At 41.4% G+C, this 20,931-nt stretch overlaps 1 protein-coding gene across 7 annotated transcripts in view; it reads left to right on the top strand.

Annotated features, from left to right (window-relative positions):
• Window positions 1-2,424: 2,424 nt before the first annotated feature.
• CCNT2 (cyclin T2) overlaps window positions 2,425-20,931 on the top strand; it is a 25,872-nt gene continuing 7,365 nt past the window's right edge. For 3 of the 7 annotated variants that reach the window (XM_058421260.1, XM_040068851.1, XM_058421259.1), the window contains exons 1-3: window positions 15,032-15,643; window positions 17,842-17,887; window positions 19,198-19,361. In XM_058421260.1, coding sequence (XP_058277243.1) covers window positions 15,223-15,643; window positions 17,842-17,887; window positions 19,198-19,361 — 631 coding nt within the window. In that variant the 5' untranslated portion in view covers window positions 15,032-15,222. The other 4 variants (XM_040068850.2, XM_040068849.2, XM_040068853.2 and 1 more) reach the window with 3 other exon arrangements.

Here is a 20,931-nt window from a genome sequence, read left to right as displayed (position 1 = left end):
GCATGGGTTAATGTTCTGTTCCTCACAAAATGCTTCCTAAAAGTAAGGCTGGATGCTTTAAATGTTGCAGTGCTAACGTTCTCCCTCAGCTTGAGTCCTGCCATAGGAATTGGAAGGTGATTCACTTTATAGACTATTGATTGAAACAGGTTTTCATTATTATCCAGTGAGTGCACAGGCATCCTCCTCGCAAGAGAATTTTGTGCCAGTCAGAAAAATGCTGATTAGCACTTAACAGTCTTTGTTCTCATGGGAACATTGGCTGCTACGTGTGGTGTCACCGTTCTTCTGTCCAGTCTTGGAACATTCCAGGCAAAACAGTGTTAGACAGAAGTTCTTCTTAGCTCTGGCCATAGCTGTCACAGACTGAACCTGAGGGATGTTGAACATCAGCAGTTCTTGCTGATCCTAGCTTCAAAAAAAGCTCTGTCCTTCTTTACAGCATCAAACCCACCTCTCCACTCCCCTCCCCCCAAAAAAAATAAGTGGTTTGTGAAGTAGTTGGAGCTGAAGTAGTCAGCAGCTCAGAGGTTTAGAATATCAAGTTTTTAAGTAAGAGGAAAAGAAGAGCCAGAAAATAGCTTTAACAATATTTATTGTCCTCAGGTTCGCAAGGGTTCTGTTGACCTTTTGTATTTAAATATCCACATGCAGGCATTGAGTTTTCAGCATGTATTGTTTTTTAACCAGATTGTTTTAATTAAATTTCAAAGTCAAAAGACATTTTCATTCTCATACTCCCCTTCAGTACACATGATTCTCACAGATGTTTAAACTGATTTAAGAGGAAAATACATTGTGATTCCTCCAATACATTTTAATTGGATTAATTCTTCCATTTTTTATGAATTAAGTCAGTTAAGTTAGAGAAAATGCAATGTCATATCTTTGGGGATCAGGGTCTGGAACGTCTCCAATAGCAAGAACAGTATTTAATTACCTTAACCTGTGACTAAATGGGTGATTGCAGTACCCTGCATGGGAGTTAATTAATGTGCATACCCTGCATAAATCATACTCATTATGCACTGTCATTATTTAATGATATTCTACCTATTCTTGATATGTTACAATTTCTAAGACAGGGATATATATATATAATCTTCCCTCCATCTTTTCATTTCATTAACAAAGCTAATGTAAAATTCTAACTGCAGTCAGATGAGAACATTCTTAATACTCCTCCACCAACTACTGCAGGAATAAAGAATCTAAGTTGAACACCGAAACTCCATGAGCTTTACACAGTGATTTAAACAATGAGGTAAAACATTGTTTACAGACACAAAAATACAAAGTCAAGGATCAGCTAATTATATGAGAAGTCTTTGAGGTTAAATTTCCTCGGCACACGCAGGATCTTAAAGATGATGTACATTTGGGACGATCAGGCAAGTAATTTGTGTCTGTGCCACATTATACATTTGTATATTTCATCAGTATTCTGTTGGGTCTATTGTAAGATTGCAACTACTTGTATAAAATTGGCACTGAAGTTGTAAAAGAACTCATTGTGATGTAACTGAACAAAACCACTGCAGACTGGTACTGATACCGAACAGGAGCAGAACATTCAGAGCACTCATTTTCATCCATGCTGATCAGCACTTTAAATACCTTTTGAACCCTGAATCCATAAAGTCAAACCACTGCTGAAAATCCATTTTTATTCATATCCACAACTGAAAGCAGAGTACCCAGTGAGAACAACCTGTACGCTGCAGGAGCATCACGGACAAACTGCGGCTGCTCACCTGCAACAACACAAGGTCGGTAATTTTCTTGCGCATTTCTCAGGTGTCTACATGCTGATATTGCCAGGAGACAGGAATTTTCTAGGAACTAGTTGTGCGTTCTAAATCTTTCCCTCCTTCCTGCCTTTCCACATCCTCCTCCCCGTAGGCTGTTCTGTGATTTGCTTGCATTAAAAAATGAATCCTCGCTTCCAACATTTTTCACCTTTTTTCACTTCATTAAGCACAAAGGTACCCAGACCGAGATAAGATATTTGATCTATAGTATGAAACAGATACGCAGTTATAGGGCGGTCAGGCAATGGGATAGGTCTCCCAGGGAAGTGGTGGAGTCAGCATCCCTGGAGGTGCTCCAGGTGCTCTGGGCGCACTGGGCGATGGCGTTCACTGGTTTATAGGGCCGCAGCGGAGGTGCTGGGCCGACGGTCGGGCTGGATGGCCCCGAAGGTCCGCTCCAGGCTCCGCGCTCCCAGCCCGCCGGGCGCCCTCACGCCCGGGGCCGCCATGACGGCTCCCCTCATCGCCCGGAGCCCACGTGACCCCGCCCGGCGCGCGGCCGCCCCGCCGCGAGGCGCTATGGCGGGGGGCGCGCGCGGGCCCGCGAACTCTCGCGAGAGCCGCGATGGAGGCGGCGGGAGGAGGCGCCGGAGGAGGCGGAGGAGGAGGTGTCATGGCGGCGGCGGGCGCGGGCTCCGCGGGGTCCGCAGCGCGGGGCGGCGGCGGCTCCTCGGCCGCGTCGCGCTGGTTCTTCAGCCGCGAGCAGCTGGAGAACACGCCCTCGCGGCGCTGCGGCGTGGAGGCCGACAAGGAGCTCTCGTACCGGCAGCAGGCGGCCAACCTCATCCAAGACATGGGCCAGCGCCTCAACGTGTATCCGAGCGGGGACGGGCGTGAGGGCGGCGGGGGCCGCGCGCGGAGGGGCGGCGGGAGGCCTTTTCCCTCGTGTGGGAGACCTTTTCTCTCGTGTGGGAGCCGTCCCCGGGACCCTTCCCGCTGCTCCGCAGCCCCGGCCGGCGCCCCCGCGGGATGGAGCCGTGGCCTGGAGGCACAGAATGGGAGGAGGAGCCTGGCGAAGCCCCCGCGCCGCGCTCTTTGTCGGCGGGTGAGGGGCTCGGGTTCCCACCTGCCCTCTCAGCCGCGCTTGTGGCCGTAGCTGCGGCTTGGGGCACTTCTAAAGTAAATCCCGGTTGCCGTTTTCCCCGGAACGGGCAACTCCTCTTTAGCCGTTCTTTAATGTGATTTTTAAAAGGGGGAAAAAAAAAAAAATCGATGGGAGCAAGGCCAAACCCTCAAATCCCTTACTGAAATAGTTGAACTGGAACAAAACAAAAGCGCTTGAGAGAGTGTTTCAGTGTATGTCCCCATTGAGGAGTTTTCGTTCCGTGGGTGACTGTGGGGAGCCTGGCGTAGGATTCTCCACATGGTCTGCGAAACAGATGGGAGCGATACGTGTTAATATCAGTTAAGGATGTGTTAATATCAGTTGAGTTCCGAAGTGTCACGTCCCTTGTCCATTTTCGGCTGAAGACAGTATGGTGAGAGCAGTGATTGATGTAGAAAGCGCATCGCTTTCAGTTCTTGTAGACAGTTTTCTTAATATGTAGCGTTTCCTTCATTTAATCTTCCAGATCTCAGCTTACGATAAATACTGCAATTGTTTACATGCACAGGTTTTATATGCATCATTCCTTCACAAAATTTAATCGAAATGTAAGTATGATGTTACGTTTGGTAATAACATGCCTGTAATTTTGGCAGTTCTGACTGAGAAGTGTTACATGCAGGAGTGTGAAGTGTGATTTGTTTTTAGGAATTCCAGCTTCTTATCAATGGTTTAGAAGCAGTAATGATACTTGTTTTCAACTTTAAATGGTGGCAATTAGATTTTATCTTCTGCCATCAAAATAAAAAAAAAATAGGCACCATCAGCAAGCACATTTCAGATGTGTGAAGAATACATTTAGATGTTTCAAATGTGGCTGGTGCTTGTGTGCTGAAGTTTGAAAGGCTAATGTGTAGGAACACACATTTTTCTTGGTGAAGTCAGTGGAAGTTCTGGCATGGTGTGTCTGACAGTGATAATGTGGTTGTGTGTGTATCCATATGGATTATGTAGCTGTTCCTGAAGCAGTGTAAATTGTTTTAGCTAGTCTAGTCTTAAATGGTGTGTTAAGTCACATTAGACAAGAAATATGTTTACATCTGATGAGGTAAATCTTGTTTTACCTAATGACCTGGACATGCTGACTCTGAACACGAAATGTGTTGTTAAGAACAGAATTTTTCAGTAAAAATGCTGGCTGTTATTGAGGAATATTGTAACAGGTATGGAACTGGAGGTAACAACCTGGAAATGTCAGGCTTTTTTTTTTTTTTTTTTTTTTTTAATGTCCAGTACTGGATGCAATAGGTGGAAAAATAATAATATAATAGTCTAGGTGTTCTTGGGGTTTGTTTGTTTTATGGAAGAACAATCAATAGTGATGGTGGTTTGTCATTTAATGTTACGGATGAGTTTTCTTAGATCTTTTAATGACAAAATAAAGAGACTGAGACTGTGACAGATGTTAGGTCTAGGCCAGAGCAGACCTTCATCTGCCAAGGGGTGGACTCTTGCAAACCTTGTCCTGTCTGCAATTGAGGCAGGTACACAGAGGGGTACAAGGAGAGCCAGCTCTTCTTTCTGTCATGAATTTGTTTATTATTGTTGGCTGAGCACATGGGCATTTTACTTCGTGCCTGTTTAGCTGGAAATACTTTTTCATTTCAGAAAAAGTACATTTCAGAAGTGTATATAACTATTTTTCATCAAAATCTGAGCTAAACTCACATTTCCAGCAGCTTGTTACCAGAATTGCAGTGTTTGTCCATACAAGTTCCACTTTCCCCCCTCCTGCTGCTGTTCTGCCCGTGTAGCAGTAACCTGGAGCTGGTGAGGCATCGAGTTTTCTGGGATTGAGTGGCTTATGGGCTTGATAAACTAGAGCTGCTTGGATTGGAGAGGTGGCTCAGTGTAGGACTGCTGTGTTTATATATGAACCTCCATACCTGTTAGAGCACCTGCTATAGTGTTTGTACTGTCAGCTGGGAATCTGGGCTGGATCTAGGCAGCAAGGAGCCTTGGCTGCTGTGTTTTCACTGGATACTGGTAAATGACCGTCACGTGGAACTGGCAGCACAGTAGTGTTTGAATGTATAGTGATCTTTGTACAAAAACTTAAGTTAAATTACGATCTTAAAATTCACAAGTAAGCTATGTAAGGGCAGAATTCCATGGAAACTACAGCTATTACAGGGGAGGGAAGTGTGCTATTTAATTAATTCTCAGGTAATAATCTTCAAAGCTAAAGACAAGTGAACTGCAGGTTGTATCTCAGTAACGCTGATTCTTGCTGAACTCCTTTTTGTAATTTTTAATGAGCATAAGGCCAGAGAGTGGCTTTGTATATGTGCTGATGGGCAAGAGCATTTTTTTTTACCAGTCTATGGGGTAAAGAGGGTCTCAGTGAATGGAGTCTCTTTTAGAATACTCCCAAACCATCCATTAGATCCTTGTAAAGAAAGCAAAAGCCAAGAACTCTAATAAATACTTAAATCTCCCAGATTACTTGGCAGGCTAAAGAATGTAACAATAGTCATCTCTGCAAGAAGAAAGTAACCCTTAGAAAGGAGTACTAAGGTACTGGCAGTCCCAAAGGTAAGACCTGGATAAGCTGTCCTACAGCATATGCAGTGTATCTCTAATATTTCTTTGTTGTGTGCACGTGGTGCTGTTTATCCATGGCAGGAAGGAATCTGAATGCTGGGGCTAGGAGATTAGATGGCCATTAGTCAGAATGCCTTATGATCTTCAGCTGAAAAAATGTGGCCTGTGCTGTGTTGGTTTATTGGTAGATTAATGTTTTTAGTGTGGTAATAAGCACTTACACGTTTATCATCGTGTACAGCTACCAGGTTATACAAATATACACGTATGTCACGTATGTGACGTGCACTTAATGAATAGGGCTTCTAATGGAAGCCCAGTTGAGAATAGATGTTGCCTTAATTTCATGGGGTTTTTTCTTCAGTGTAAGTTACTGCTGAACAGTTTTACAGGCTTTCAGGAGTTTTGAGTCATCTGTGAACAGGGAACAGGATTCCCAACAGTATCTTCAATCTCTAGAGTTGCAGGGGTGGCAAGTACCAGTTAATGTAGTCTTGGTTCGTTGGGAATGTATTACATGTACTGCTCCAATGGCCAAATACCCCATTTTTTGTAAAGTTACTGTGAGCTAGCAGGTCACCTAGGAGTTGCTCTGGGTTACCTACAGAGTACACATATTTAGGTGCAAAGAGGGAAGTACTGAGGTTTTGATGTTGCAGTCAAGGCAGGCAAAGTCCTTGCAAGGTTGCTGTGCCCCAGTGAGGATGGGGACTTGCTTTACCAATTCTGGGAAGCAGAACTGGATGCCTTGACTACTAATTTCCCTGGGTGTGCAAATGACAGGACCTACTGTGGATCTCTTCAGCACAAATTATTCTTTCTGTGTTGCTGACCAGGGCGTAGGAACTTTGGGTTCCTATGAGTATAAACTTAGTCTGTGCTAATATGGGGATGGGAAGGAGCTTGCTGGCTATTTATAGGCAGCACTAGCCTCACTATTATACTTTAAAATATCTTCAAAATTAAAATTCTTCTGCAAATACCGTTTCTATAATACTTGGTGTGTTACATTGTTATATAGCAAATAATTCTTTTAGATGCTTATTCTTCAGTACACTGTGATTTGTAGAACAGAAAGGGGGGAAAATCCTTCATGTGCTGTCAATGAAAGGTAAGGCATCCAAATGGTAGCTGTAGTTTTTAAATAGAATCCTTAGAAATGCCATATGGAATACCAAACAAGCAGTTGAAAATAGCCTTGATCATGTCAAGGGGTTTTTGTGACATGCAGTGGAACTTAGAGAGCCTGAAGAAGGCTGCATGAGGAGTTTTTTCCCTTCAAGTGCAAGGTAGGTGAGTTGTGTGAAGGGTGTTTTGTTTCCAGTCCTTCTGCATTCCCTTCCTTGTGCCTTGTCCAAATCACAGTATTAAACAGTTGACTTTGCAGTTTTGCAAAGTTCTTGAAACTTTCATAATACGCTTCAAACTCTAGTGAGGCTGTTTTGGGTACTTCAGTTCTGGTTTTAATATTGCAGTTTAACATATTTGCTGCTTTTATGCAATGTGAGCTCCTGGTTATAATAAAAAAAATTCCACAAGGCTCTTTGTGTTCAGACTTGAAAACCCTCTCTTAGACTAGAAGCACTTAATGTCTTAGGCTAAACTGTATCAAATCTAAAAACATACTAATGTTAGCATTTGAGGGGAGAGGGAGATCTCAGAAAACCACTTGCATGCTGCTGCTGTGTTCTGAGATTTTTCTGAATGCCTTTGTCTTTACACTGTCTTGTACTTTTTAAGTGAAAAAGGACTTGTACCACAGTTCCCAATGAACTTGCTGTATAATGCTTTTGGACTGTGTTAACAAGGCTCTTGTGTTTTAGGTTTTTTTCCTGTTTCTGTGGGACTTGGTTTCTGAGGTTCTCGGCTGGTAATAAAGTGGGGGTTAATGTCATATACCACATGTGTTCTGAAGATTTCTCAAAGTCTTTAAGACTATTTTGGGTGCATAGTATATAATTACTCTAAATTATTTTGGTTGGTATCAAATTAAGATATTTATATAGAGGAAATGTATTATTGCTTTGTCAAGTATGTTTCTTTAATTTTGGGGGGTTTTTTGTTCTACTTTGCTTGGGTTTTTTGCCATTTTTGGTAATAGGAAATGAATGAAAGCATTTGAGTAACTTTGCCAGCTATACACTTAGCAGGGTGTGTTCACTGAAGACTACATTTGTGCCAAGTCTGGAATTTTACTAGGATGTCTATTTTTCTGAATCAATACCAGGGGAGCTAAAAATAATGGCCTGCTCTAAACTGGGAGTGGGAATGCTTGTCCTAGATAAGACAAAGACCTGAAATTCTCTGGCCAGAAGCCAAATCTTCTTTTTGAAGGAAATAGGTAATTGGGCTGTACATAGATTTCTGATGAACCAGAGTTAGATGAAACTTAATCAGCTTGACTTAATTAGCCTCCAGAGCTGTGTTTTGTGTAAGGTCTTGGAGATCAGGAATTGCGTGGAGACTTTTTGGCCAGATGTGATCTGCTCCAGTAAATGAGAAGAGATGCTGAAGTCAGCCTGATGGTGCTTTTTTGGAAGCAAGTAGAACTTCGGTGCAGTCAGACGCAGTAACAGCGAGTCAGAATTTGCTGATGATTTAATGGTGCGGTCATTGGTGACTTGGTTCAAATAATGCCTCTGTGACACGGAAATGTGCTCAGCCATGGCAGTTGTTGAAAACTGAGTTCTGTAAAATACCTTGATATGATTGATAAGTGTGTGTTGGGTTATGCCTGTGTGTGCTGCCTGGCATCTTCTGCCACATCAGAGCTGTTGATACTCTCACTTTCTGAACTCCAGAAAGTGTTTCCATCACATTTACTGTTTAAAAGTTTTATCTCCCAGTGTGAGACACATTTCAATCCCTGACAAAGGAAATTCCTTCCAGAATTTCTAATCATTACTTCAAGTAATGAGGATAGGAACTTCTGCAGAGCCATCAGAAGTATTAAATGGCAGTGCTAATATGGCCTTGTTCAGGAACACTTCACTTTGGTTTTTTATTTCATTTGTTCATCAGGCTTAGGTTACAAGAGTCTTAAAAAGAAAACAGGAGTTCTTGTTTTCCTTGTAAAAGAATGTTCTCCCTGTGACTTGTTTTGGGTGGTTGGTTTTATAGACTGAGATTTTTGCTAGATTTCTCATGGCACACTTCTACTCACCAAAGGGTATTGCCTTACCAGGGTATCCATTTTCAAGGCTGCCAACTTTAAAGTTTTACTTAAGATCCAAGCAGACATTTCAGTGATTTAAGGATGCAAAGAAAAAAGGCAAATCTGACTTTAGGGGGGCTGTGCCTCCTACTTAGCCTAGTTTTATTTGGGCATTGAATGAGAAATCCAATACGTGCACTACTTGCACCATGCATTAATTAAATACTCAGCAAGCAGCTATTTCAGTCTCTGAATAAATGCTTTATACTGGCTTAATTTTAACCATTTTAATCAGCTTATGTCTAGATGATTTCTAGTACCATTTTAATTCCTGGGTAGCAAGGGCAGTTTTGCATGCTAAGGGAACCTAATTCATCAATGATTTGTGGTTTGCTGTGTTCTGTCTGCACACATCCGTCATTCTGGCTGGCAACAGGCACCAAAATTCTACTTCACAGCTAACTCTCAGGTGATACTGAGCTGCCACCTTATGATACTTAGTGTTTGATATAAATTTTCATCTTTAAATGTAATGTGTGGTCTTTATTAACATTTGATACAACCGGTGTTTTACAGATCCTTATGCTTTGTTCTGCAGATACTGCTGGGCATATAGCAAAGTTTCTAAGAATATGTGTGTATATATAAAGTTTCTTTTACCTGTAAAGCCTATGTTTCTATAACAGGCTGTTTTTATTAAAGTTCTCTGCAAAGTTTCTCACTCTTTGGGAGAATTAAATGCTAGCAGAACTTGTGACCAGCTGTTTCACTGAAAAGATGGTGTGTAGTGACTCGTTCTCTGCAAGGAATTGGATGAACTTTCTCATGAAGTATATTTAACTTGAAACAGCCTGTTCTACTGTGACTAAGTCTTCTGGGCCAAATTTTTTTTTTTTTTAATGTTGAACTAGAATTAGTTTGACCTCAGACATCTTACTCACAAATGTAATTTAACATTATGCTACTCCTTCCCTGTGCTGCTGAGAGGATTGCATCAGTTACAAAATAAAACATGACTAGTTATATTTTTGTTGCCTTGCATGACTTCAAAACTGGAAAAAAAAAAAAAAAAAGCCACAAATCCAACTTCTTAAACCTTTTCTGTGCTAGTTTAGACTTCATAAAAATTGAAGTCCTGCTTGTGAAAAGTTTAAAAATAAACGTTTTTCTTCTCCAGATAATGTCTCCCACGGCATTGTTTTTGGCTGCAAAAGTGGAAGAACAGCCACGGAAACTTGAACATGTTATTAAAGTAGCAAATGCCTGTCTTCATCCTCAAGAGCCACAGCTGGATACAAAGAGTGATGTAGGTGGAAGTTATGGTTACAAAGATACATGGTTTGAAAGATGACATTTCATCTAATGATTTGTTATATTGTCTTGCTGGATTATTGCTTTCTGCAGCCTAGAATGAAAAAAAAAGGCTTTGTTTTCACACCATTGAAGTCCTTCTATTACTTAATGCAGTTTCTTAAAGACTCACTTATTTGTTAGGAAACTTGAAGAGATTGCTCCATCTTGAAATTCTTGCAGCACCCACCTGGCCTCCTAAAAATGCTTTGCTGAAATAGGTTGTCTGAGATCCAGTCTCAAATTAATCCTCCTGTGGAAGGCAGGCCGGTGGAACTGCATTTGTAGCAGTGCTGGTACTGGTGGAAGAATGTAACCCCTCTGAAGTGTTGTGAGCTGTCAGTGCTCACTGGGTACTGGTCTCGTGTTGCTGGTGCTGTGCCAGAGGCAGTGTGTGAATGAAGTTCTGAGGCTGTGGACTGCTGTGTCTTCACCTGTCTGCTTCTTTGTTTCAGGCATACCTTCAGCAAGCCCAAGAGCTGGTTATACTTGAAACAATAATGCTTCAAACTTTAGGTATGTCTTTCTAAATACCTCCTGTGCAGCCATGAAGAGCTAGTGGGACCCACGTAACTGGATTTTTGACGTGCTGTTGGTACACTAGAATTTAACTGTTTTCTTGTATAACTTCTGACCTGTGAATTTAGTTCTGTGTTAGCAGTTCTGCTGTGTTCACTGGGGAGAAGAAAGGTGTGTCTGTACTTGTGAAAGAGATGTTTCTGACAGTTTGAGTTAGAAATGTGTAGGTTACCAAGTACATTTTACTCCAAGTAGTAATTACAATACTAAGAAATTGCCATTTCTTCCCATAAGGTAACATGGAGTAGTGGGCTGGCTGTGTGTGTCCTGAAGCAGTTGGAAAGAGCTTTGTACCCAATGCTCTTCCCCATTCTGACTTTCCATAGAAGAACATTATGTAATTAAACAGGTGCTGACTCTGAGCAACGCACATTGTAGTGGAACCATTTCATGAATTCAGATGATTCCAAAATTTGAGGTGGAATGTTCTGTCAAGACACTCTTCTGACTAAAATACCATAGAGACAATTACAGCCAGAGGCCTGAGAGCACTGACTTGCTCAGATATTCTTAAACACCACTTTGGGTATTGTTAAAAAAATAGCTCACAGTAGTGACCTAATTCTTAAAACAGTGTCATAAACCAAGAAGGATTTCTTAAGCCACCGATCTACAAATTGACTTAATTTCTTATTTTATACATGCAACATGTTTAAGTGCTAGAAATCAATTAATAGAAGTACACACACATATTTCATTGTGTTTGCAGTACAGTTTTTACTGACTTATTAACTTGCTAGAAATTGTTCAGATATATTCAGCTTTAAAAAGATAGTAATTTCCCAGGTTATGTGTGTATTGGATTTGAAATTACTGGAGGAATATTTTAGTAATGGATTACAAAGTGGCTTTACCATCTGCCATTCAGAAGTATGAAAAGGTAAAGAATAAAAGGCACTTAAACACTGTTACTTATTCTGCAGTGCAAAGGTTTAGCAAGTATTTGAGGTCTGCAGGGAAATAAATGTAAGGGGTTTGCTTTCTATTTTAAAGATGCAAATGTATAATTCTAAAATGTATTTGTAACTCCTCAGGTTTTGAGATTACCATTGAACATCCACACACAGATGTTGTGAAATGTACACAGTTAGTGAGAGGTCAGTGACTTTTAACCGCGTCTGTAAGTCCTTTTTTACCTTTTTAATAAAATTTGAAAGTAATGTTATTTGTCTAATACGATTTTTCACCAACTGTGTTGTCCAAAGAGTATGTTTAAAATTAATAATTAATTAAAAGTTTTATCTTAGCCTTTAGAGACTCATAAAGAGTCCAGTCCTCTGTCCTTCATAATTTTTTTGTTTTCTTATTAGCTTTGGTTTTAATAGTACCTGTTCCATGTGTTCTGGAATGACAGAAGCAGTCAGCGGTTGCAAACTGGTTGGCCAGATCCATAGTATCCTTCTGAGCTGGTGATTTTCACTCTGAAGTAGTTTTGCCCGTTGATTAGCCAGTTTTGCTGGCTAATGCCAGCTTTTTGTCTTAGCACATTTTTCAGGTAGTGGACTTGAGGGATAAAGAGAGTGCCTAGCAAGTCTGCTGTCTCATGCAAATAGGGGTGACTAATTGTTTTTCTGGAGCAGTGTGTCCTTACTTGTTTTGGGATGGTAGCACAAAACCCCCAGCCTTTAACTTGTATGCAGCTCATTACTGTGACTGGCTGGAAAACCTGGTCTGTTCTCCATATTTTTGGTGGCATTTTGGCACATCTTCTTTTTTAATTGGTTTCTGTTGGAGCTTTAAAAAAAAAGATTAAAACACCCTCTTATAAGATGTAGGGTGAAAAAAATCAGGGATCAGTTGTAAAAGCATCTAAAATAAGCTTTTCACTTTAATTATGTCTTAAGTAAAAAGTGTTTTGAAATGATCAGACCATGGTTGTTAGTCTCTAGTCATTAGCTATTTTTGCAGTGAAGAAGGCCTAAGTGGTTCAAAGTTTTTGATGTTTTTTCTTTATCCTCTATAAAATATATGAAAGTTAGGTACAGCCTAATTCTGTTAACTAGATTTGGCTTGTAGTAACTCTGCAATTAACGGTGTTCTCTGAAGGCAGTGTCTCCTATTTGCTGTAGCTTCCTGGTGTCCTGTCTTTGGACACTGAGTAGGGCTGGTGCTGTAACTTATTTGCATATAAAGTAGTTTTATTGCTATAAGATTATATAAGTAGTTTTATTGCCATATAATAATGATTCTCTGCTTTCTGCCCAGATTTGCTTGTGACTTGGTGCATGAGTCCAGTTGCACCTGAAGTCTCTGTAGCCTGCACCAGCTGCTCTGTAGGGTTTTGCTTTGGATTTTCTTAGCTGTTGGTCGCTGTAAATGAGCACGTTTGACTGTCCTGGGGAGCCCCTGTGCTTCTGTTTGGTGTTTGAGGCTGTGGGGAGGGGTGGGGGCAATGTTGTATTGCCTCAGGATTTCCACATCAGCGTGTGTCACTCAAGCCTCCAGGCACAGTTTGCTACACAAACTGGATTTCCTTTCATCAAGGGCAGATACCACTCTAAGGCGGTTCAGCTTTTCCCTTTGTGTTCTGGTAGCTAATTTTTTGTACTGACAAAATTCATACTTTGAAGATACTATGAATTTTTTAATTTGACGTCTTTAAAAAAGTACTTAATGTCAGCAGACTTGAAAAAAATACTTCAAAGTTTAAAGTGATACCAAGTCTTGAAATCTGAAGATTTCAGTGAGGGCTGCAAATCCGTGTGGCTCAAGGACTGGTGCACAGTGAATGCAATGTGTCATGTTTGAAAACCTGCTCGAGGAAAGGTGTGCTCCTTAGTGTGTGTGAATGGAATCCTTGGGAGCATGTGTCCCTAGGAATGGTGTAAATGGGGACACAAGATTTGAGTACACCAGATTAAAATAAGAAAAAGAAAACTAATTAATTCATTTAAAACATTAAACATGAAATTTGAAGTAGTGAAAGGACAGAATAACTGCCATGGAACATTGGTTTTATGTTTTGAGAGGACAAAGAGATGGGCCTGTGGGCACAGAGATTATCTTCAAAGGCACAGTGCTAGGAGTTTAGTTTTCTGTCCCTGATCATTTATTTATTGGACAGTGTGGGTTTTCAGTGTTAGTAGATGCAACACTCAGATATCTGAGTCCTGAAGCTTTCAAAATACACCTAAGATTTGTCAGTGTTAAACCTTCAGTGCTAAAGAAATTGACTGAGAGGTCAAAGAAATCCAAGGTTACTGAATCCAGTTCTGATAACGTAATCTTAGACCAAAAGCACCATTTCAGAAGGCAGAGATACCTTTTTTGAATAAAGATGATTAATTTATCCTGTTATCCAGGCCTGTTATGATTAAAACCTCCAAATGCGTGTTTGGAGAGAGGAGGAAGGGAGGAATGTAATGTCTGAGTATCAGGAAAGGGGCAGCAAAGTTAGGTGAGGACTGTGTTTCTGGATTTGGCTTAGGGTTTGTGCACTGCATTGTCGGGTGGTGGGAAAGGGCCTCAGAGGATGGCTGATTCTCTCCACCACTTTTTGCTGTCTTGCATCCAGGGTAATTCGTTTTATGCAGTCACTGTAAGCTGTTACTAAGCTGTAAGCTATCCCCTTTTAAAAACAAAATGAAAAAATAAAAACCCGGGCTGTATTGATGATGCTCAAAGAATTCAGCCAAGTCCTTTGTCAGAAGACTGTCTAGTCTGGCAGTGGCACACCAGAGTCAATTGCTGGAAGCCGAAGATGAACTAGTAAGTGGGAATTGGTGCAAATAAATAAAATTGCTTCAACATACAGCTAAAGAAAAAAGGAATTCTTCTCTAAGAGTGAAGCCTTTTTGGAGGTGTTATTAGACAACACAGATCCTTGCAGAGAAGGAGTGACTGGAAGGATAAATAATGATTCATGATGTTCAGGCATACAATATCTAGTTACTCCTTCTGGTCTTCAGAGACTCATGGGTTAATGAAATTGTTCCATCTTTGCAGTTTGGTCAGTATAGCAGACAAGGAAAATGGTGTGGGCTTAGTATTTTTTCTGCACCATTCTTCCTCAGTGTCAAGAGACTGAGAAGAGGAGACAGGACCATCATTCCTTAGGATCCCACAGGTCCAAGGAATCTGAAGGCAGTGGATATGTGAGGGCCTGTCAGCAAGCTTCAGTGCCCATTCCAAGAAAGCTCCAGTAGTGAAGAGAAGAAAGGAAAAAAGAAAAGGGGAAGAAAACCCCATCAAAAGACCAAAAACTGTTCTGGTTTTGAACCTTGCTGCCTTCAACACTAGCTAAATGATCAGCAGTGAAACTGCCCTGGTGCCAAGACTGTGGCATGGTCCTCTTCCACTGGTGCAAAATCAGTGTGTTCTCAGCCTGCTTCTGGTGAAACTTGGAATCTGTATCCTCATCTCCACCTTGCGAAGTCTTCAGTCACTCCTTTATGCTGGGACACAACCTTTTGGAACTGAAGATGAGATCTCAAGGATTTCTAGGATTGTTCTCGCTACTCTGCAGGTTATCAGGTATCTTGAACACCCGTGATCCTTAACTAATCTTTTGTGGAAATTGCACTGTCAGATCCTTCAAATATCCCATAGTATCTGTGTGCAGATGCCATTGCTTAAATCGGGCCACGAAAGACAGTCAGCAGAAGAGGAGGTGAAAATGCATCAGCTTTTTCAGAGGGTATTCTCATAAGAAAATTTAAATCTTAGTGGTGTGGAAAAATATGGAACACCAGCTGCACTCCAGCACTGCTACAGGCGGCCTTGCCATTCTGAACTTTGACCTCAGGCTTTTATGGGCCTGTTCCCAAGCTTTAAATACTTTCAAGAGAGCAAAGCCACCAGGACTGCTCAGACCTGAATGCCTACACCATGGCCTCCTCCAGCCCTTTCCAGATACAGCAGGCACCCTCCAGCATCCCTCTGTTCAGAGCCTGGGGCTTTTTGCTTTTGCCAGAAGGACTTCAGCAAGCTTCTCTCTTCTGATGCTGACTGGCTTATCTGCAATCTCCTCTCTCTGGGGAATGCTCACACATTGTCAGGGTCCAGGCATAGCCAGTTACCAGCTCCTCATGAGGACTTGGCAGTCATGTTTTCATGAGCATCCCAAGATCCAAAATAAGCTGTGTTGGAGAAAAGACTCAGGTATCTTGGAATTGCAAGCAGTTGAATTGTGTGGCTATGCCCAATAAAAAGCATTTTGGTTTCCAGTTGGCAGTTTCTTGGAGACAGCCTTTGGGAGGGTGTGTCAGACAGCAAGTCCTGTTTCAAAATATTGATGACTGCTTCACTAATCCTGTCTTATGGCTGCTCCTGCAGCAGTGAGACAAGATGAATGTTTTAAATCACTCCTGAATGCTAAAATCCAAAACTGGTCATTCAAGGCTGGTGTCGTAGCCATCGGTCCTGCAGCTTGTGAGTTACAAGAGCAGCTCTGCTGGCTTGTTTTATTTAGCCCCTGCTTCAAGATAATTTAAATCTTGGAGATGCACTTTCCACTACTATAATGGAAATAAACCACCAAAATATAAGAACCAAAATTCATTAGATTTAATTTCTGAAACTGATGGATTCTGCTAAACCAAAGTTGCCCTACATAGAAGAGTTTGGGACGGATATTTTCAGTTGAGCCGTGTGTGATCAAAGGCTTTAGTTGTGAGCTGAAATTTCTTGCTGGTTTTGGCAATGATTATTATTTAGCTGTAAATAAGATGAAACAGAATCATACTACTTGTAGTATAGGTAAGGTATTTAGCACAGTAATTTTTGATTTAGGCTGAAGTGTGTGTTTCAAGATGTGATTCTTTTCTTCCAGGTATGTGTTTTGATTTACTCATCTTTCAAGCTGATGTTAAATAGAAGTTTTCTGGCATCTGTTTTTTTCCTTGTTCAAAAGGGACATTTCAGTGAGAGCAGAGATGCTTCTTGGTCTTGCTCCCTTAATTCAAACATGTAACTTTACAGAGTATATAAATCATTGAAGGTCCTGTAGGCATTGCTTTGATGAAAAATGAAGAGCAAGACATCCATTTCTGTCTTACTCAACCACTGTGTATTTTTATTTGTTATGACAGTCTCATTTCACTTTCTCTCTCTTTTTTTTTTTTTCCAATTCCACGTTACATTTTTTTAGATGGGAGGGAGAAGTTGAGCTCCTTGGTTTCCTGGCATGTAATTACCATTACAGTGTGCAAACTAAATATTATAAAATAACACATTGTCAGTTCACCTGATTATTATTAATCAGGATTAGTAGAATTCATGTGCAGTTACCTTGCAGCTTCCACGTTCTCCTCACATTGTGGCACTGCCTGGCTGCGTAGCATCAAGACAATCCGGAATTTTATTCCTTGGCAATTATTAGAAGTTGAGTTAAATCACATTTTAATATGCTTTTTTTAAACCAAATTTTAAAAACCACTGTAGTATTTCTCAACCTTTATAGAAATATTATTAAAATAAAAATTTACCAGTGTTCCCTTTGACATAAAATTCAACACTACACTTTCTGCAGGTAGCACTGATTTCAAGTGATAGTGTCAAAGTAAGAATTCAGTGAAGGCTGCATTCAATCTGCGGTTTAACCCCTTGTGCCCAGCTATTCCATTAAATGCATGTTACAGTAAGTTCTCTTACCTGAGTGAGGAGCATTGGGGTGTCACTCTAGGGGTCAGCACTCTGCGGCTCTAACAGCCCAAGTCAGTTTCTCATTTCTGGCATGTTGCAGTCCTGTGGTTTGTTTCGGTATTTTTTTTTCTGACTAACTCAAATGAATTTGTCTGTTTCCTATCCAAGCTTTGCCATAGGTTTAAGAAATACAGAGCAAAATGTTATGACGACAGTGCTCTTAAGTAGAAGGAGCAGAAAACTGATTTTTTTTTTTTTCCCCGCATAGCTTGGGGGCTTGCTGTGTGCCAGGGCTTTGGGAGAGAGAGGTGGCTGTTTCTGGGGAGGTGGGAGGGTGCCCTGCCATGCCCCTCTCCAAGAGCAGGATGAGCTCTGTGCTCTGAGTTGCCTGCCGCACTGCAGGTCCAAGCAGGGATCCCCTGCAGGTGAGGGTGGGGAAGCAGCGCTTCCCAAGGAGAGCGCTCGCCTGGAGGGGAGCTGTCCTGTGGGCTGTGCAGGGGAGGGGGCACTGAAGGGAATGACAGCTCCAGCACTTAGTGTGGCTCAGTCTTCTGTGTCTCGGAAAAGGTTATTTTAAAGGCTAGTTAGCCAAAGCCAGATCAAGAGCTTTAGAAATACCCAGCAGTGAGTTTTGGAAGGTAGAACCGCTTGAATTTTGGAACGAACGCGACAAGTTAGCGCAGGTCTTTAATCTCTCTGTTTTTCTTTTCTTACAGCAAGCAAGGATTTGGCACAGACATCCTATTTCATGGCTACCAACAGGTTGTTATCCTGAACCTCTTTGTTGCACTGTTGTAGCACACTATAGCTTCCTTTACTGCAGGGCCCCCTGATGTGTCTTACCCTTGTTGCAGTGGGGGACTGGGCCACCTCCCGTGGTGGTACCTCCCCGCCTGCAGTGCGGTGTATTGGACAAGGGCCTGACGGCACAAAGGGCTGAAATGCACAATGAGAAGTGTAGTGGTGCTTTCTGATGACTTTTTCTCGATTGTGAGTGCATAAGTCTAAAATTGGTAGCCTGAATAGCAGCTAAAGATTACAGAGAGATAAACTTAACCTAGAAATCCGAGCGTCTTGGTAAGTACAAAACTATTTTTAGTTTACACTTGTAGTTAATGGCAGTTTTCTCTTAACTTTAAGTATATTGATTCAGTCTTAACTTATAAATTCTACTGGGCCTAAGATATTTTCAACTAGCTGATTTCTCTTTTTAGATAGACTAGTACTAGCCCGGTGTTATTTCTTTTAAAAAACAGCTCTTTAATCTTAATATATAGTTTTAAAACTTAACTGCTTAGATAAATTTATAGTTCTAGGATTTCAAGTGGATGTTTTGTAGACATAGCCTGTCACAGAAAGAATTAAGAGAGCAGAATTTAGTCTTGATTTCTTGATTACTTCAATTTGCCTCTTGCAAAACTACTTTAATCTTTATTTAAAAGGATTACATTATGTGTAGATAGAGTATAAACAGTATCTGCTGGTTATTAGAACTGTTCAGAATAAATCAGTAAATCCTGGTGGTTCCTTGACGGGCAAGGCTCTGTACTTAAGCAGCTGTTAAGAGAAGTTATGCTAAAGCAGTGAAAGTGAACCAATGTATTTGTGGTGCTGGAAGCTGAAGACAAGGTCACAAATGTTCCAAATGCAGGCCTGGTGAAAGCAAAGCCCACGGATAACTCACCTGGCTGCTGTGGAACTGCTGGGGACCTTCTGATTGTCTCCTTCAGTGACTGCACTATCACTGTGCTGATCTATGCAATCTCCTGCAGAATTTTAATTCACCATATTATACTGCCCTTTTTAGTTCTTAAGTACAGTAGAATAATTGGTAAATTTATTGAGAGTTCATCAGGCTTTTGATAGCAAAAGCAAACTTTTCTACCAGATAAATGCACTGCCCTTTGTTCTCTTAGGGCAGTAAGATATCTTATGAAGTTATTCAACAAAATGTTTAACTGCTGTTGATTGATGAGCTATCTCATTCTGTATGTTAATGGTTGATTTCTTTGGGTTTTCTCTTTTACATGTTTGGTTTCCTTTGGTTCCTCATTATGAAATTTGTGCACCAGCCTTCACCTTACCACCTTCTGTCTCCAGTACAAGCCCACAGTGATAGCATGTGTGTGCATTCACTTGGCCTGCAAGTGGTCCAACTGGGAGATTCCAGTATCGACTGATGGAAAACACTGGTGGGAGTATGTAGATCCCTCAGTTACTTTAGAACTACTAGATGGTAAGTCATGCTCCTTTCTCATTTTGAAATTCAAGGGTTCATTCATGTAAGGATGGAGCACAGTATGTAGTGAGAGCTTTCAGCTGAAATGAAGTCTCACTGACTTCATGTGCTGTATCTTCAGTGAAAGAAAGGGACAGGAGTGGGGAGAACTTCAGAAGACAGACTTGGTTTGGCTCTTGGCTGGGGTGTCCACATAGCTTTTGCTGGTGCAGGATAGAATCCTGCTTTTAATTGCTTTTCAGAACCAAGACAGAGCTAGAAATCTGTCAGTGCAAATTCCTGAAGTCCTGATTGTGTCAGGTTCCTCAGTGTTGTTTCAGTGACAGCGTTCATAAAATTGCCATGTTTAGGAAGGCAGATCTGTGTTAAAAGTTTCGTGTAGCTTGTGGAATCTCAGACTGTAGTAAAAAGAAAGCAGATGCCTAGAACACCCAAGTTTTCTGTCTTGTAAGATAGTATTTACTACAGTGGAGTCTGAATTTAAGGGCCAGATGTGCTGCTGTAGTGGAGGTGGGAGCTTCTGGAGCTTTCAGGTCTGTTGGATTTTGTTGGTCCTGGAGTGAAACATTTGTTTTACAGTAGTGGTGGAGCTCTCCAGGCTTCACATGACCCAGCACTGACTCTTTCTGTGTGCCTGCTGCTTTCCTCTGCTCAGCTGTTCCTTCTTAGTGGTACTTTGGGGAGGGAGGGAGGGTTTGAAAGTGAGAAATTGAGTAGATGTCACGTGAAGGACGGAACCAGAGTGAGCTTCAAAGTGCAGGTTCAAACATCTGTGTCTTACTGGGCTTCCTTAAGTTGTAGCTGCAGTTCCAAACACCACCCTGCTTCCTTCCCACCTGGCTGTGGGTTTGTGGCTTTGGTAAATGTGCATTGTTGGGATTTGTAAAATCCCCCAAGGGAATGCTGTGAGCTCCCTGGGAACATCACTTAACCCTTCAAACGTTTCTGCATCTGGGGTGTTTAATAGACCCGGGCAGACCAAAGAGCTGAGGTAGTTTTGCCCTTGGGAGCAGCTTAGGTTATAACTTCCCTGTGGAATTCTGCAGAAGCCAGTTCTTCCAGACCTGTGAAAGATGTGCATTCAAATTCTGACTGTACCCACTTATTTTTAGCTTATGACTAGAATTAAGTCTCAGTGAAAAGTATTTTCACTTGCAGCTGATAAGCATGGAGACCTGTGTTTTCCTGTGGGCATACTAATTGTAAGGATCTTTGTTTTATTAACATAGCCAGCTACTCCACCTTGAATGCAAATTATTTCAAAGCTGTTGTTTAAAACAGAACCCTTCCAGGGGCTGTGGTTTGTACAGAGCTGACACTGGTTGTTCCTGAAGTTTGATGGAATGACTGAAACGGTGACTTAGAAATTTATACTTTCAAGGAAACCTAATTCCATACAGAAAATGTACAGGCTGAATGGCAAGTATGATATTTTAGAAACTGTTGTTTCTATGGATTTTGGTCTAACAAATCCAGGTTGTGCAAGAGCAAAACCAAAATAATACAGTTAAAGCTGGTTTTCAGAATGTGTGTAGTGCTCAGAAGTCTGTCCCAGTGGAATACTGTC

The sequence above is a fragment of the Hirundo rustica genome, chromosome 7 (assembly GCF_015227805.2).
Source record: "Hirundo rustica isolate bHirRus1 chromosome 7, bHirRus1.pri.v3, whole genome shotgun sequence".
Taxonomy (NCBI): domain Eukaryota; kingdom Metazoa; phylum Chordata; class Aves; order Passeriformes; family Hirundinidae; genus Hirundo; species Hirundo rustica.
Note: the sequence above shows the minus strand (reverse complement) of the source record. Positions and strands in the feature narration are given on the sequence as shown.